The 15,852-nt window shown below is 38.0% G+C and overlaps 1 protein-coding gene across 9 annotated transcripts in view; it reads right to left on the bottom strand.

Annotated features, from left to right (window-relative positions):
* The window catches only part of LOC131672018 (uncharacterized), a 769,953-nt gene that overhangs the window by 331,821 nt on the left and 422,280 nt on the right, over positions 1-15,852 (bottom strand). For all 9 annotated transcript variants that reach the window (XM_058948981.1, XM_058948937.1, XM_058948954.1 and 6 more), the window contains exon 7: positions 1,888-2,104. In XM_058948981.1, coding sequence (XP_058804964.1) covers positions 1,888-2,104 — 217 coding nt within the window. The remainder of the gene's footprint in view (positions 1-1,887; positions 2,105-15,852) is intronic.

Raw genomic sequence — 15,852 nt, 5'->3', positions numbered from 1 at the left:
TTGGCCCAGCGATGCTCCAACTTCTTTAACCTGTCTGAAAAATACGTTTCCTCGAGGTCTGAAAAGTAGGCTTCCGTAGCAGCGATTACCACCTCATTCGACTCAAATTTCTGCCCAGCGAGTGACTTTTTCAAGTTTAGAAACAAAAAGAAGTCGCACGGGGCTAAATCCGGAGAATGCGGTGGATGGGGTAGCAGTTCGTAGTCTAATTCGACCAATTTGGCCATGGCGACGGCGGAGGTGTGAGCCTGTACGTTGTCATGGTGGAAGAGCACTTTTTTCTTCGCCAAATGGGGCCATTTTTTCTGCAATTCGACGTCGAATCGGCCCAATAATTCGGCTTAGTACAGCCCTCTGACCGTTTTGCCCCTCTCCAGGTAGTCGATGTAGATCACACCTTGTGAATCCCAGAAAACGGTGGCCATCACCTTTCCGGCCGATGGGACAGTCTTCGCCTTCTTCGGAGCATTTTCGCTGGGTAAACTCCACTGTTTCGACTGTTCCTTGGTCTCTGGTGTATACCAGTGGATCCATGTTTCGTTGACTGTCACGAAACGACGCAGAAACTCCTTTGGATTGCAGCGTCAGACATTGCTCTGAAGTTGTCTCACGGTTGCGCTTGTTGTCCGGAGTGAGCAAACGCGGCACCCATCGCGCCGACAGTTTTCTCATGCCCAAAATTTCATGCAGGACATGACCCACGCGGTCTTTTGAGATGCCTACGATCTTAGCTATCTCGCGCACCTTCAAACGTCGATCTGCCAATACGAGATCGTGAATTTTTGTCACGTTATCCTCCGTGGTAGCCGTTTTCGGAGTACCTGGACGTGGCTCTTCAAAAATCGACGTGCGACCACGTTGAAACTCGTTAAATCAATTTTTGACGGTCGCCATCGAAGGAGAAGAGTCATCGTACACAGCATCCAAGCGCTTTTTGATTTCGCTGCGCGATTTTCCTTCCAAAAACAAGAATCGAATCATCGACCGATACTGCTCTTTTTCCATTTTTCAAAAATCAACGGACACACTTGCTTTCACACGCTCTCAAAAATAAACTACAACTCCGATCCGGCTAAAATCTTGACAGTAACCATCGAGAAGGTTGTATTACGTGATAGAATATTGCTTTTGCGAGAGTGGCGCCATCGGGCGGTGAGGCTAAGTACTTATCGGACCACCCTCGTATATTCAATGATCTAATTTTTTACTCATGTAGAATATTTTCAACAAAATGTTTAAAATGCCATGTATTTTATTAATAGAGAGAACAGAACGTAGAGATAGATATCATTAAATTAAATATTTCATAGGTAAATGAACAAGATCGACCGTGGATTGCACTACTCCATCGTATTTTAATGAGCTTGTTGTGTAGATGCTAGACGAAGTCCAACAAAGCTTTCTGCGGATTCAGTTAAGAACTGTTCCTCGTCAGCAACATTACTGCGTTATTAGGTCAGATTTCGAACAACCTGCGCTGCTAGTGGCAATGAGTAGATCATTCAACATGTTGTTCGATATAGTTTTACGGAAGATAGTTACCTTTCTTTACATCAATGGCGATCATTAGGTTGAAAACCCTGTTATAAAATGTTTATTAATAATATTTTTATAAAAGAAACATTGAGCTGTAACGAGAAATCATTGTTTATTAATTTTCCCAACCGATAGAAAATTTAAATCTAATTAATGTGTCAGTCGGTGCGAGACTCACCGCCAGTTCGATCTGTTGTTAAGAAATTTATTCATTAGCAAGTCGCTATGATATATTTTCGCACTAGACAATGTTTAAAGTGTCTCTTTTAAAAAATAAATAAATAAGTCTAATTTATATTATTAAACAATTATATAAATGACTGTATGATTTTTATGCATAATTCGACTTACCGTCTCAAAATAATACCTGTTTTCAAATTCAAAGTGTCTGAATTTAAAATTGATGTCCTCTTATAATTTTTATCCAAATAGCTTTGTTTGAAACTATCCATTTGTTGATTATTTACATCAAAATAAGAATCCCCACATTTCTTTAGATGTCCGCCAATGCCTTCTTGATCGGTATTGTTTTTCGAAATCTCTATATTCATTTTATTACTACTTTTACCTATTAGCAAAAAAGTAAATAATTATGAATTTCAAGTAAATAACAACTCAAAATGTAAAAGAAAGATCTTATGAGATAATCTTTGTGAAAATATTCATAGATAATTTTTCGTCATATCAAGTTTCTAACGAAAAAATTTTTGCGAGTGCATATTCTAAGTAAATGTAAACTGAAATAAGTGAATATACTTAATAACTATTGTTATTATTATCGAAAAAACAATTAATAATAATTCAATTGGGATTTCTTAAGATACAGATAATACTATGTTTTACCTTATTATATATCATTTATATACTATCACGTTCAACATCTATACTTACAATAATGTTTATAATATTTTATAATTTTTTTGTTCGACTATTTTGCAGTAATTATCATAGTTATATTATAACTGATAATTCACGAAATTACGAACCTTCGGCTATCTTCAGCGGCTGAAAAAGAGGTACAGTATTAGACGCATTCAAATAGTGCACCCATTAGTGACCACTGAGCCTTGTCGAAAGTAGAGGGGAGAGGGAGAAAGGCAAGCGAGAAACACACTGCTGCCTGTTCTTATCATATCCCTTCCCAAGGCCAGAGCTCGAAACTGAGCGAACGGCCTGACCTCACTCTCTCGACAGACAACCAGCAGCAAGCACAGGACGCATACCAAATTTCTTAAATAAACCTTAATATTGCCTTAATCTATCCTAAACTAAAATCTTATCTCTAGTTAGATAACAATCAAAAGAAATTCAAAGGCAAAACGCTCGCAATTTGTGATCCATATCTTATCTTATTAAAATAAATGTTGATAAAACTAAGCCATTTGTCTTCTTCAACGAGAAAACAGTTACCACAACACCGACTGCTACTTCCACCAAAACAAATTAAATTAAAAGTTATATTTATGATCGGTTCCATCTAGCTAAGAACTCCAAATATCGGAGCCTCAAAGCTTGAAGTTTAACCGCCGAGGGAGAAGAGACGTTCTCACCGGAGAGACTTTACCCGGTTACCTCTGGCACGGCGGCACGTGGAGCCCCAGATATTCCGACCGTCTCGACTTACGCACAAGCCGACGCGACTTCCTTTCAAACTAAAGCCTCGGTCGCGTTATTTGCTGATGTCTCTCAAGCCTGGGTGCGTGCGAGCTTCTCCCGCTATTTCTTTCCACATCTGTGCTGCGGCTTCTTTACCTTAGACTTCCCGACTAATGATTCGGGATTTACCACAATCGGCACCACCTCAGGAGCTACTGGCACCGGCTCCGCCCTTTCTACTGGAGTAGTCTGGAATCTCAGCGGCTCCCTGGACTGTCCTCGAGCCCCTTTCTTCACCACCGCCCTCGCTTTCACTAGATAAACCGCATAAGCATCAAGGCAGCACAGGCAGCAGTGGACAAGCAAATCGAGTAATTCACAGTTTTTGCAGACTCGACGGACGAGAGGCGAATTAGGGCAGATCGAACGTAGATGCGCCCCATTCTGCAATTGAAGCAACGAAACGACATTCCATGAAACCAGCACCAACTCCCGGAAGAAAGTCCCCTGTATCAACCTTATGGCCGTTTCGTCGACCTAACACGGTATTTCGGGAGGTGAGGATGAGCTCGCTGCCTGGGATGATGGGACATATCGTACCGGCAAGAAGGTTGACCGCTCCGATTCCATTCTACGTAGGGCCAGTGGTATCATTACTGCCTCTTACGCACCGTCTCCATTTTCCCGGCCACGGTGCCCGTTCTACCTCTCGAGGCCTTCATCGCATCAACCGCCAAAGATACCGATGGCATGAGGGTGCTGGTTGCCTCCACAAAAGCTTCCTTCACCGCTTGAGGCATTAAAGACGCCTGCCCGGAGGATGGCCTCTCAAAGTTATATGGAGATAGGTTGAATTAGCCGATAAGAAACGTCCGAGCCCACCCCGACGGACGAAGTAGTACGCCGCCTCTAACCTTTGCTTATCGAGAGGCTTAAAAGAAAATGAAGCATAGATGTGCGGTTTCGGAGCTACACGGAGCAACTAACGATCCTGTACAGTCTCCTTCTCCAAGTCGTTTGAGCTCAACACCACCTCCAAGATACCGTTGGTGGCGCTTTACAACGAGCGACTGTAGGCCCCTTTCCCGATCATTACACACGACATACTGATCCGATTAGCCAAAAAGCATCCAGCTACAGCAGATAAAGAGCCCGGCAAGTACTCGCCTGGGTTACGTTCTTATCACCAGCGAAAAAACGATTCCCTTACTTGCCGAATTCAACCTCATCTTCTCCGTCACTTTGCGAATGCAAAGCGTCATGAGTTGGAATCTCGCGCTCCGACGCACGACCTCATCCCATGTACTCGTCGGTAAGACTAAACGAATCGTCTACTTGATCATTCTGCCCCCGGTCTGTAGACCGACTCTACGCCGATCGCTCATGTCGAAGGCGAAGGCAGAGGTAGCGTCAAAGGTAAATCCTCCGCCTTTCCGATCTCAGCCTCGCCAACCGATATGCGAGCTAACTGCGAGATACAGAAGGCAACATTAGTGTCTTCAAAGGCTGTCTGCTTTACGCCCGAAAGCGGGGCGGCAGACCTCAACACCCGGTTCATCTCCATAACTTCAACAGCTTCCGTCAGATGTGTCGATAAAATCGAGTCATCCATAGCCTCCTGAACCGTGACAGCCTGAAAAACGCGGCTTGACTCTCCTGTCTCTTCAGCCATCATCTCCCGACGTCGATGAATCTCTGAATAATTTTAAAATAAATCACATATATCATTACACCCGTCTTCTTACCTGATAAATCATATTTTATCTTTACGTGGCGGTATATTACGCTTAATTTCGGATACATACACCTTAGTCGTACGATGTTTGCTGTTCGCTACTAACTCGTATATCTCTTGCGAAATTAGCAAAACGATTTAAATGGTCCGTCATATTTCGGATTAAGTTCCGCATTTCTATCTACCACCGTGTTCAAGAACGTATACACCTTGCGCCAAACCAAATCGCCTGCCTGGAAAAAAGGCTGACGCCTACCTTTATTGTAGTGTTTCTTTTACTTTTCCTGTGCCTCGTCGGTGTGTTTGGCTAATAAATCGCGCCATGCATTCAAACGCAATAATCTATCTTTCAACGCTTTTGTATCTAGCTTAACTATTGGCGCTTATACCTCTATTTAGTGCTTTAAACTCTTTCCTGGTCGCGGATATCGAAATTCAAAAATGCTGTCGATACCTTGGTGGAATCCTGTGTTTATGGAATTGCGAAATTCATATAAATACCTATCCCAGCTTCCATGATCGTTTTTAAAGTCCGATTAACACGCCCTAGCGGATCACTTTATTGACGACATGCAGGACACAACTAATGATCAATACCATATTTTCGTAACCTATCTGAAATACCTTGATTTTGTATGCTTTCGGATTATCGTTAACAATATATTCAGGAGTTCCCCATCTGAAGAGAATTAATTCTTCGAGCACGGCAACGGGGGCGAGACTGTCCACCGGCCATAGCGGTTTCAGTTCAACCCATTTCGTAAATAGGTCCTGAAACACCACCATATCTATACTAGCTTTTACTATGGGGCAGCTCCATAAGTTTAATCGCTATCAATACCCACAGTCTTTCTACTACGCATTTACTTATCAAACCTTGCGGCGCTTGCTGGATTACCTTTTACCTTTGACATTGCCTACATTCGTCTACGAACATCTTAACGTCATACCATATACCCCGCCAATCGTATTTTCGAGCTATTCGACCATAAGTTTTTTTCCAAACCGAAGTGTCCAGTAAACGGCTTGCAATGGGCTACCCTTAAAACTCTTTTTCTAAACTCGAGCGGTACTAATATGAGCCAATACTCCTTGTAATTTGTTACTGATACGAGCAGGCGATCGCGTATATATCGATATAAAACCTACTCTCTAATCCTCAAATTTCATTGGTCTTTGAAGAATGTTTTTAACGCGTTGAAGATACCATTTATCTTGAATCTCATCAAACGCGCATATTTCTAGCTCATCTTCAAATTCTCGCGAAATTGCATCTGGTACATAATATAGCACTCCCTTTCGATTTACGATTTCGCAATCTAATTGCTGGAACTCGAGTCTCCTGTTACCATCTCTAAATTACCCACCGCTCTAAACGATGTTAATTCATGTTTGTTCAAAATCCTAGTAAGCGCGCTATGATCCGTGACTATAACGAAGTGCGAACCTTCTATATAAGGCCTAAACTTCTTTACCGCGAAAAGTACCGCCAAAAATTCGATTTTATTTCGCTGTAATTTCGTTCGTGTAATTTCGCTCGTGCATGTTTAGCATTCTACTGGCGTACCATATCGAATATTCGCCATCGTCGAATACCTGAAATAAACACGCACCAACCGTGAAGGAAGAGCCATCGCAGTGCAAATAAAAGGGACGCTCAAAATCAGTGCGCACGAGTACTGGCGCGTCTGTTAATGCACGCTTCAACTTTTCAAATGGCGAGCTAACCACCGCACGTGAAATACCTGAACATCTCATCACGCGCATCGTTATTTGGTAAATGATCGTATGATATGGCGTTACGACGTTTCGAGGAGACTTCAGTGCTTCTCTATACCGTATCGCATTTATTACCGGTTCCGGTACCTGTTTGAACCTATTATTAACTTTATTGGGTAAATATACACTTCGCTACTCTGCACCTGACTTCTCTCTACTGTTGAAGTAGGAAGCTCACTCTCAAACACACTTTTCAAAAAGTCATGCTGCTCTTTTTTCAATCCTACATATTCTACGCTTCTTCTGAAGCCTTGTACTCTACAATAATCATACGTTTAACTTTGGTCTTCTCCTTTGAATAATTTTCTACAACCCTGAGTAAGAAAGAAGGTGTAGAACCGGCAATTTCTGCTTTGTTCTCGCCTTCCTTTCTGATCTCAGCTCTATTTGCTTCATCTACAGAGCCCTTGCTCCTTGAACAAAGCACTTTCTTTATCGAAATGGTCCACTCGATCCATTTTACGCAGGAGTCGTCGAGCAGTTAACGGCTTCCACAAGAACGTTCCCCTGTTTCACTGAGTACAAGGATAATCCCTATAAACGAAATCGACGGAACCGCAAACCGAACAAACCGGTGTAGACTCGGTACTTTGCACTGAAAAATTAATTACACAGGTATACAAATAATAGGTAATTTTCTGTATTCCAAGCGAGCTATAGTATTCCCATGCTCTTTGCACTGCAATAAATTTATTTATAAATGTAATTTTAATTTTGCAAAGCAGTCTAAATAGCCAAAGGCCAGCCCTCTCCATACTTCGTATTGCACTAAAGTGTCAGCTCTAAGAAATTAGTAATAATTATTTTTATATTTTGTTTTCTAGTAAACGATGAGCACCAGCGTATCATATATGAATTAAAATTTTAACAAGCTGTTTCTCCAAATTTTATTGCCACCAGGCCAGCAGTAATAGTTCTAAGTCTATAGAAATTTATCAACAAAAGAATTCACTTCATTGCTATACGCTGCATATCTTTATGAAAAAATCCCCGTTAAATTAATAATTAAAAAATCAAAATTATTAAATTTTGCGCAAGAAACATATATCGACATCTCTAATTATTGATAATTATAATATGGGAAATATTGCGTCCCAATTAAAATATTCATATGCTTGTATTGCGTAGACCACGCCCATTTACGGATAGCAATAGGCTAGCTAAAAAAAGATGGCTTAATGAATATATAAGAACAGCGCATCACACTTATTATGCCTAGATGAAATAAGAAACAGAGTCAGGTCAACAGAGTAGGGCGATGAAAGAGAGAGATAACATTCCGTGCCGAATTCAAATTGATATTGTTTGATGATGAATGTTTGTGGTTAGAAGGAAATATAGGGAGGAAGAAAACCCGGAATTTGCCTACGGTTTACGTAGAGTGTAGACAAATAATTCCACTCACAAAATTTTGTAATTGCACTGCTTTGCAAGTGTGCGATAACACTATAGATTGCTTGTGTTCACCGTGCCTATAATTGCTGCTTAATTGTAATTTAGATTATAGCTTGGATATTGTTACTTTATTACCTATGCTTAAGCTGGCACAAGGAATTGTTTCGGAAGATTTAGACACTTCATAAGAGTACTGCACGACTTACTAAGAACCATCTTTGTTCACTGTAACGGTCCTATTTATGAGCTATTTATTAAATCACAGAAATAATGCAACTGAATACTGCAACTAGTCTAACGTATCTATCTGTTTTGTATCTATCTATTCTTGTATACAAATAAGAGTCGAATCAAAATAAACAGCGTGACATCACAAAGTAATAGATATAGATATAATGATTTTGGATATTAAGAAAAATATGTTAATTAGAGATAAATTTAATATAACAAAGTATTGATTATATAGATTTTACCATGTAGATTCATAATATAATAACAAAAATTACATTCAATTATGAAATAATAATGAATATCAATATGCAAAGTTGATTTATTTATTACGTTAACATATGAAATATTAGAAAAATATAAATAATTCATGTGCAAAGTGAATAAGCATAGAACATGAGTAAGAATTGGTTTCATTAATAACAGCTGAATAATAATGGTTATTAGTAAATAAACAATTAATAATTTATTTAAACAATAAGCTATATATAGAACGAAAATATTAAGTTTATACTTGATAATGATAACTTTATGATTTAGAAATCTTAGATAATTAATCTAATAATTGCATAATAAGATTAGAAAAAACCGTTACAAATATGAAAAATTAGTCATAATTCAAATGTTATTAATTAATTTAAATATTTAATTTTAGAGAATACTTCCAAAATTAATCAACTATAAAGTTATATGAAAATTTCATAATTTTCTATTGTAAATATTGTAATATCACGTTAATTAACTTTATTAGTTAATAACTTTTGACGACACTATTGGCGATAATTGTATATTGTATAAAATCAACAAATAACAAACTCTGTAAAGTTTACATGTGTTAAAAACTTAATATTAATGGTTATTTACTTGTAAATTAAGAAAACTCATTTCTCAAAATTCGCGAATGTCTCTCGAATTTTCGATGACATCTCTCCTGCAAAAATAAGCGGGAAAATCTGTATATAAATAGGCCCACCTCTGCACAGGCTAGCATTCACTTCTAGCCTTGCAAGGTAAGCGCATGAGTCTGAATAAACTTGGATTATACCTAAGTTCTTTCTCTCATTGTGATTAACTGAGCAAGACTGTCCCTTCCTTATAATTTGAGCTCAATTTATAGAACATCTCGCGCTATAAGAAACTTGGGCCGAATTATATCCCATCAAAGAAAGACTTTAGCTCTGCTTATGGGACAATTCGCACCATAAGAAACTAGGGCATTGTCTGATTTTCCTCGAAACATTGTACTTATTTATGTATACTTGATTTACTTATTAATTACATTTGATTTACTTATCTATTTTATTGACAATTAGAGTAAAATCATTGGAAACAAATTCTTACTCATTAGCTAGATACGAGAGTTCGAATTATTTTATTTATAAGTGATACGAACATCACATCACTCATTTAATTATTGATCTCACTGATTTCACGAAGGTACAACGTACCGGCAATCAATTTATTTATTTCGTACTCTCGCTGATTTAATATTTAATTTAGTAGCGCAATGCGGAGTATAGTGTGGTGTAACCGCGAATCTTAAAATTGCCTTATTTGTTTAATTAATTTTAAATAGTTTGTAAAGAGAGCCTATACACTCAGACAGATACGAGTACAGACACAAAACACAATTTTGATTTTGTAAATTATTACTACGCATTCGCTTTTATTTAATAAAATAGCCCACATTTCCTTTGAACTATTGCTTTAAAATTTTCACAATCACCTTGTCTAATCCCTGCTTAAAATCGAATTAGAATTGCCTTATATCTAGAATCATGTCCGGTAAGGTGAGTGTAATCACAAAAATCAAATTCGACTACATGCTATCGTGATAATCCACGACCCAGAATATGATAGCTGAGCTTACCTGAAGTTTTAACCTCGGATACACAAATGTCGATTCGATTTGTCCTAGGCAAAATTATCAATTGTAGATTTAGTTGGCTCATTATCTTTCGGAGTGGCTCTTCTCCGATATTTAATTTATTATAAAATTAAAAATTAGCAATGTTGGCGCCCATAATACGACATCCTGTTTCTAGGTCGATGCTTCTACTTTATATTAAATTTCTTGGAGGAGCACTTAGATTAATTTTACCTAGTAATCATTCCAAATCATTTATTATTTCGTTGCAAGACCAAAAATAGCTCGGTAAATGATTGTCGGTAAATAACCACGTTACACGGCCTGACACGAAATCGTCCGAATGCAATGGTGGCCGTAAATATGGACGCTTTTTTACTAACGCAAATCGCAGATACTGGTCTCACAACTCTTATAAATCTATACGCTAACAACATTATTGTGTTTGAAAAAAAAATGTTTGGTGTGCGAACTGTAATGCAAGCTACTAGGACAAAAACGCATCTCCTTAACCGCGAACTATGTAACCCGATACTTCTCGAAATACTTTACATCAATTCTTTCTAGGCTTTAAGCCGGCGAGCCTTGCTTAAGCTTAAAGAAAGAAAACCGTTCAAATATAGGGAATGCACTTAAAATATCACATTAAAATAAGGTATATAAAAAAAAGACTATAAAGAAAATTCCAGTAACCGAAGCTAAAACAAAACAAACGAAATTTAAATCGTACTGTGTACGCACCTGCCAGCAGAATGACTCGTCGACGCGCATGCGGTCACTCGATTTCTCGGCGAACATAAACACGGAAGGTTACAAGAAAACCCGAACTTTCCAGAAAAAACAAAATTTCTTTGCGAAGAAACGCAACAAATATAAACCTTTGCCATTGGTTTACAATTAATATATAGTATTTTATATTCATTTAACCGGAACTCGCCTTGTCTACCAATATGCATCCTTCCCAACAAGGGATACCATGTAACAGAATTGCCATGCTAGTAGATAAGCAATGTATGTTCTGGGACACAAAGGAGCCGCCCGATGAAGGTGTCACGGCAGTGATACCTTTTAATTTAAGATGAGACCCCATGCTGAGTGTTTAAAGGGCATTTGATGTTCGTTTGACACCTCCCGCGTGCCAGTGGGCCCTTCGACAGAGCCCTCCCCCCCCCACCCACCCACAGAGGTTGTTAAGGTAGGATGCTGTAGAAGCCGGTAGGGTGTTTGGTAAACTATATGATGGTCTCTCTCTCTCTCTCCCTCTCTCCCTTTTTCTCTCTCTATCTCTCTCTCTCGCTCTCCTTTGATAGTAGGGCGCTTATGCTGGCTGAGTGTGGACCCTCGGAGAGGGGGTAGCGTCTCCAACTTACTAGGCGCGTACGCCGTATAGTGTGGATGCTGTTCTCTCTCTCTATCACTCACCCGATAGTATATGTTATATCTCGTATGTCCTCTCTCTCTAAAAGGTATTTGATGTACCTTTGACACCTCCCGCTGAGTACCTGAAAGGTAGTCGATGTAGCATATGGGGCCCCTTCGGCAGAGTGAGATCCCATGCTGAGTGTCTAAAAGGCATTTGATGTACCTTTGACACCTCCCGCTGAGTACCTAAAAGGTAATCGATGTAGCTTATACATTGAAGATGCGCCGCCAATGCATAAGGTATATGCGTATGTCCTGAGACAGAAGCCAGTGGGCCCTTCGACAGTGCCCCCCCCCCCATTCACTCACCTACAAAGGTTGTTAAGGTAGGTTGCTGTAGAAGTCATTGCTAAGAGTCTAAAACACAACCGATGTTCCTTTTTAAATGAAGATACGTTCTAGCAGCGTGCACTATCCTTTTTCAGGGCCACATATAATTTAGGAAACTTTCGACCACTCACACCAGCTTGCACTCTCTCCAATAACGATTTACCTCATGCTGAGGGTTAAAACGCATTCGATGTTCCTTTTTCAATGAAGATGCGTTCGAAAGTATATATTACGCAGCAGGTGATTGGAGATAGAGTAATCTTAATGACGAATTGTCTGTTAGTCATTTTATTGCTTTTTTTTGCCTTAGAGATAAGGTTTTTGAGTTAGCCTTGTTTAGTTAGGTTAACATCCCCAACATGCTGAGCGTTTAAGCTTTTCTTTTTTTTTTGCCTTAGAGATAAGGTTTTTTTTTTAAGTTAGCCTTGTTTAGTTGCGTTAACATCCTCCAATATGCTGAGCGTCTAAGGCGAAATCAATGTTCTTCTTCCTTTAAAGATTTTTATTAATTTGACTAGAGTTTCTTTTGGAGAGTAGGAATCATCCTGATTTTTCCGAAAATCTTTTTCGGAGTCAATCGTTCAGTAGTGCTCGAGAAGAATACATCGACGAAACATTTAGTATTTTTTAGTAACTGTTCTTTGGTTTTTATAACAAAAATTAAAAAAATGGGTAGGGTACAAATAATTAGTACAATAAATGACATGATTATTTTCATGGTTAATGTAAGTATTTTATGTATATATTCTATTAATTATTCAAGATAGTTTTTATAAGAAATTTTTTATTTTTTTAGACTCCGCCGATCCTGCTAGCTAGTTTACCAACTAGCATATTTTATTGTTTATTGATTGCGATTTTAAGAGTGGTAAGCATTTTTTATATAATATCAGATATATTTATTTTTAATCTTTTTATTTTTTCTTTTCAGCTAAATATAATCGTGACGGAGCCGTCGCATAGGCGACATATTCAACATTTATTAGAAGTAGTTATAAAGGTATGTATATATATATATATATAAATAATTATATTTAAATAAGTATATTTAAATAAGTATATATATTTTTTTCTTAGTTACAGAGCGATGTTGAGAGGATAGAAAGGGCTGCGGCCGAAAGAGCTGCGGCCGAAAGAGCTGCGGTCGAAAGAGCTGCAACCAAAAAAGCTGCAGCTGAAAGGCCCGCAAGCGAGAGGGCCGCAAGCGAGAGGGCCGCAAGCGAGAGGGCCGCTGAGCTCGAAAGGGCCGCGGTTGAAAGGAGAGCAAAGGCTGCAAAATATACAGCTGAAAGGGCTGAAAGGGCTGCTAAAGCTGCGGCTGAGAAGACGGCGAGGGCTGCAAAGTCTGCAGCTGAAAAGGCTGCGAGGGCTGCGAGCGAAACAACAGCCGTAAAAGCAGCCAAAAAAAGATGTGTAAACGCTGTTCCTTTAGCAGAGTTTACATCTCTTCCACCAAAGAAGAAATTTCTTAAGGTAAGATTATTTATTATTATAGATAAATACATTTTTTTATTTAATAACTAAATTTTTAAAAATGAATATTATTTTTTAGATGAATGTTGCTACTGATGCTGTGGATAGACATTCCATGAGTAGCATGTAAAATGCCCTTCCACCGGCAATCATCGCTACCAGCAGCAGCAGCAGCAGCAGCAGCATGATTTTACCTACCGCTAATACCAAGAGCAAACAAAAAGTGGTACCTAAGGTAAATTCTATTAAAAGCATCACGGACCCTAGTGTATTTTCTTGTTTTAACAGGAAACCTACACGACCTACCAAACCATGTGGTAGGAAAAACAATTAAAAAATTTTTTGTAATTTAATTAAATTTAATGTAATTTAATATAATTAAATAAATTGATTTAAATTAAAAAAAAATCTCTCTTTCCCTCCCTCCCTTCCTCTCTCACTCTCCTTCAACAGTAAGCATGTTGACTAGATGCAAGTCCTAGGAGAGGGGATAGCGTCTCTAGCTGCTTGCTAGGAGCGTACACCGTATAGCCCTTGGAGATGGGGTAGCGTCTCTAGCTGCTTGCTAGAAGCGTGCGCCGTATAGCCCTTGAAGAGGAGGATAGCGTCTCTAGCTTGCTAGACGCATACGCTGTATAGTGTGGATACTGCTCTCTCTCTCTCTCTCTCGCTCTCCTTTAATAGTAGGGCATTTGGGCCCTTGAAGAGAAGGTAGCATATAGCTTGGCAAGCTATATGCTGCTCACTCTCTCTCTTTCTCTAAGCAAGCGCTATAGTAGTTTCATTAGATTTCGGGAACCTTACAACCTCAGAGTTGATTTTATTTGAATATTAATTAATAAAACTTGTAGAATTTTCGTTTAATTATTAATTTATTGTTCATTCAACTATACATTGAATATAATACAGTCTGTCTATAATCATTATTTTCAGTAGTTGACATCGCTATATTGAAATATTGATTTGAATTTTTATATGTAATGTTGTCAACTTTATCAATACCTTCCATTTCAGATTGCTTCCGTCTAGCTTTTATCCATAAAAACAATCTTTGTGCATCTGTAGGGGCACATACAAAGTTAGCTGGTTTATTGTAATGATATGTACATATTGTTTCTAATGGGTAAGGTAATGCGCTCATTGGTGGACATCTCATCTCGCTTTCAAGTTCTAAAATTTTTCTAAAAAAGGAAAAAACTTTTTAATTAATAATGATTTTAATTTCTAACAAAAAAAATAAATAAATAAAAATACTTACTTTTCAGGTCAAATTTTTTGTAAACATTGTTTCTTTTTTAATCCTTTTACATAAATATTTCTAGAATTATTTAAATGATTGTTTAGTACACGTGCTAAATTTTTATATGGAATAAGACCAGATCTCCATAATAAACCACGATGACACGTTTCTAAGAAATGATTCACTTTTCGACACTTGAAAGGAAGTTGAAACCAATGATATGGTGGTTCGAAGAAAAACACAGTTGGAACAGTATCTACATCTAATAGTAGATATGCGAGTTCTTTACAAAGAAAAGTCTCGTTTAAACTTTGAAAGCCTTGAAAATCTATGACGAAATCCATTTGAAAAGATGCTGAAGTTAATGTGAACTATACTAGTTCCCAAAACCGTTATGAAAGTAGAGGCACGTGTTTGGTCTATATAAAGCCTATACCTCACTATTCGAAAGTAGAGGGCGCCATAGTCACCATACCTCACCAATCGAAAGTATAGGGCGTCATAGTCACTATATAGTATGGTTAGAGGTAGTTTTTATTAAATTCCAACAATATATATAATTTATTTTCTTTTTTATTGAAAAGCATTGTATAGATTGATTACATAATGTCTTGTTAATTTCAAACTAATTTTTTAACATCACCACTAATTGGGTTATATTGTACAATAGGATCGTGTAATATTAAGCAGTAGGCTGCAGTATCTTCAGGAATATCAGTCCGAGTTTCAAATTCTAGGCGAACATCGACTGGCGCGCTTTTTAATGTTTCATTTTGTTTGGAGCAGTCTATAACTATTAGCGGCACTTTATTAAAGAAATCTTTTTTATTGAGTAATGGCTCGTTTTCTTTACCATAATAAACGTTTTGAAAATTAGTATACATATCGTAGAGAACAGCATACTGATTTTGATTGATATTCAAATTGAGATTTCCATACGGATAGCATTGTGAATTGAGGAATAGCTGCACATTACTAATATTACAATGATCAAAATTACTAGAATTAACACTCGCCGAACTCTTACGTTTAGTTTGAAAAGTTAAAATAACAAAGCGAGGCTTTTCCAATTGATTGGAAGTCTTAACACTCAAAACATGCTTTGATGTACGTGGTAATTTTGGATACTCATACATTTCCCAAATACGATAACTCATTGTAATTGCATGATCTCGTCCGATCTGATTGAGAAATTTGATTTTATCTTTGTCTGCAACCATCACATATGGCATCAACCATTCAACCTTAGTT

The sequence above is a fragment of the Phymastichus coffea genome, unplaced genomic scaffold (assembly GCF_024137745.1).
Source record: "Phymastichus coffea isolate CEN01 unplaced genomic scaffold, Cenicafe_Pcof_1.1 PCOF00011, whole genome shotgun sequence".
Taxonomy (NCBI): domain Eukaryota; kingdom Metazoa; phylum Arthropoda; class Insecta; order Hymenoptera; family Eulophidae; genus Phymastichus; species Phymastichus coffea.
The sequence above is the reverse complement of the archived record's forward strand: the minus strand, read 5'-3'. Positions and strand labels throughout refer to the sequence as shown.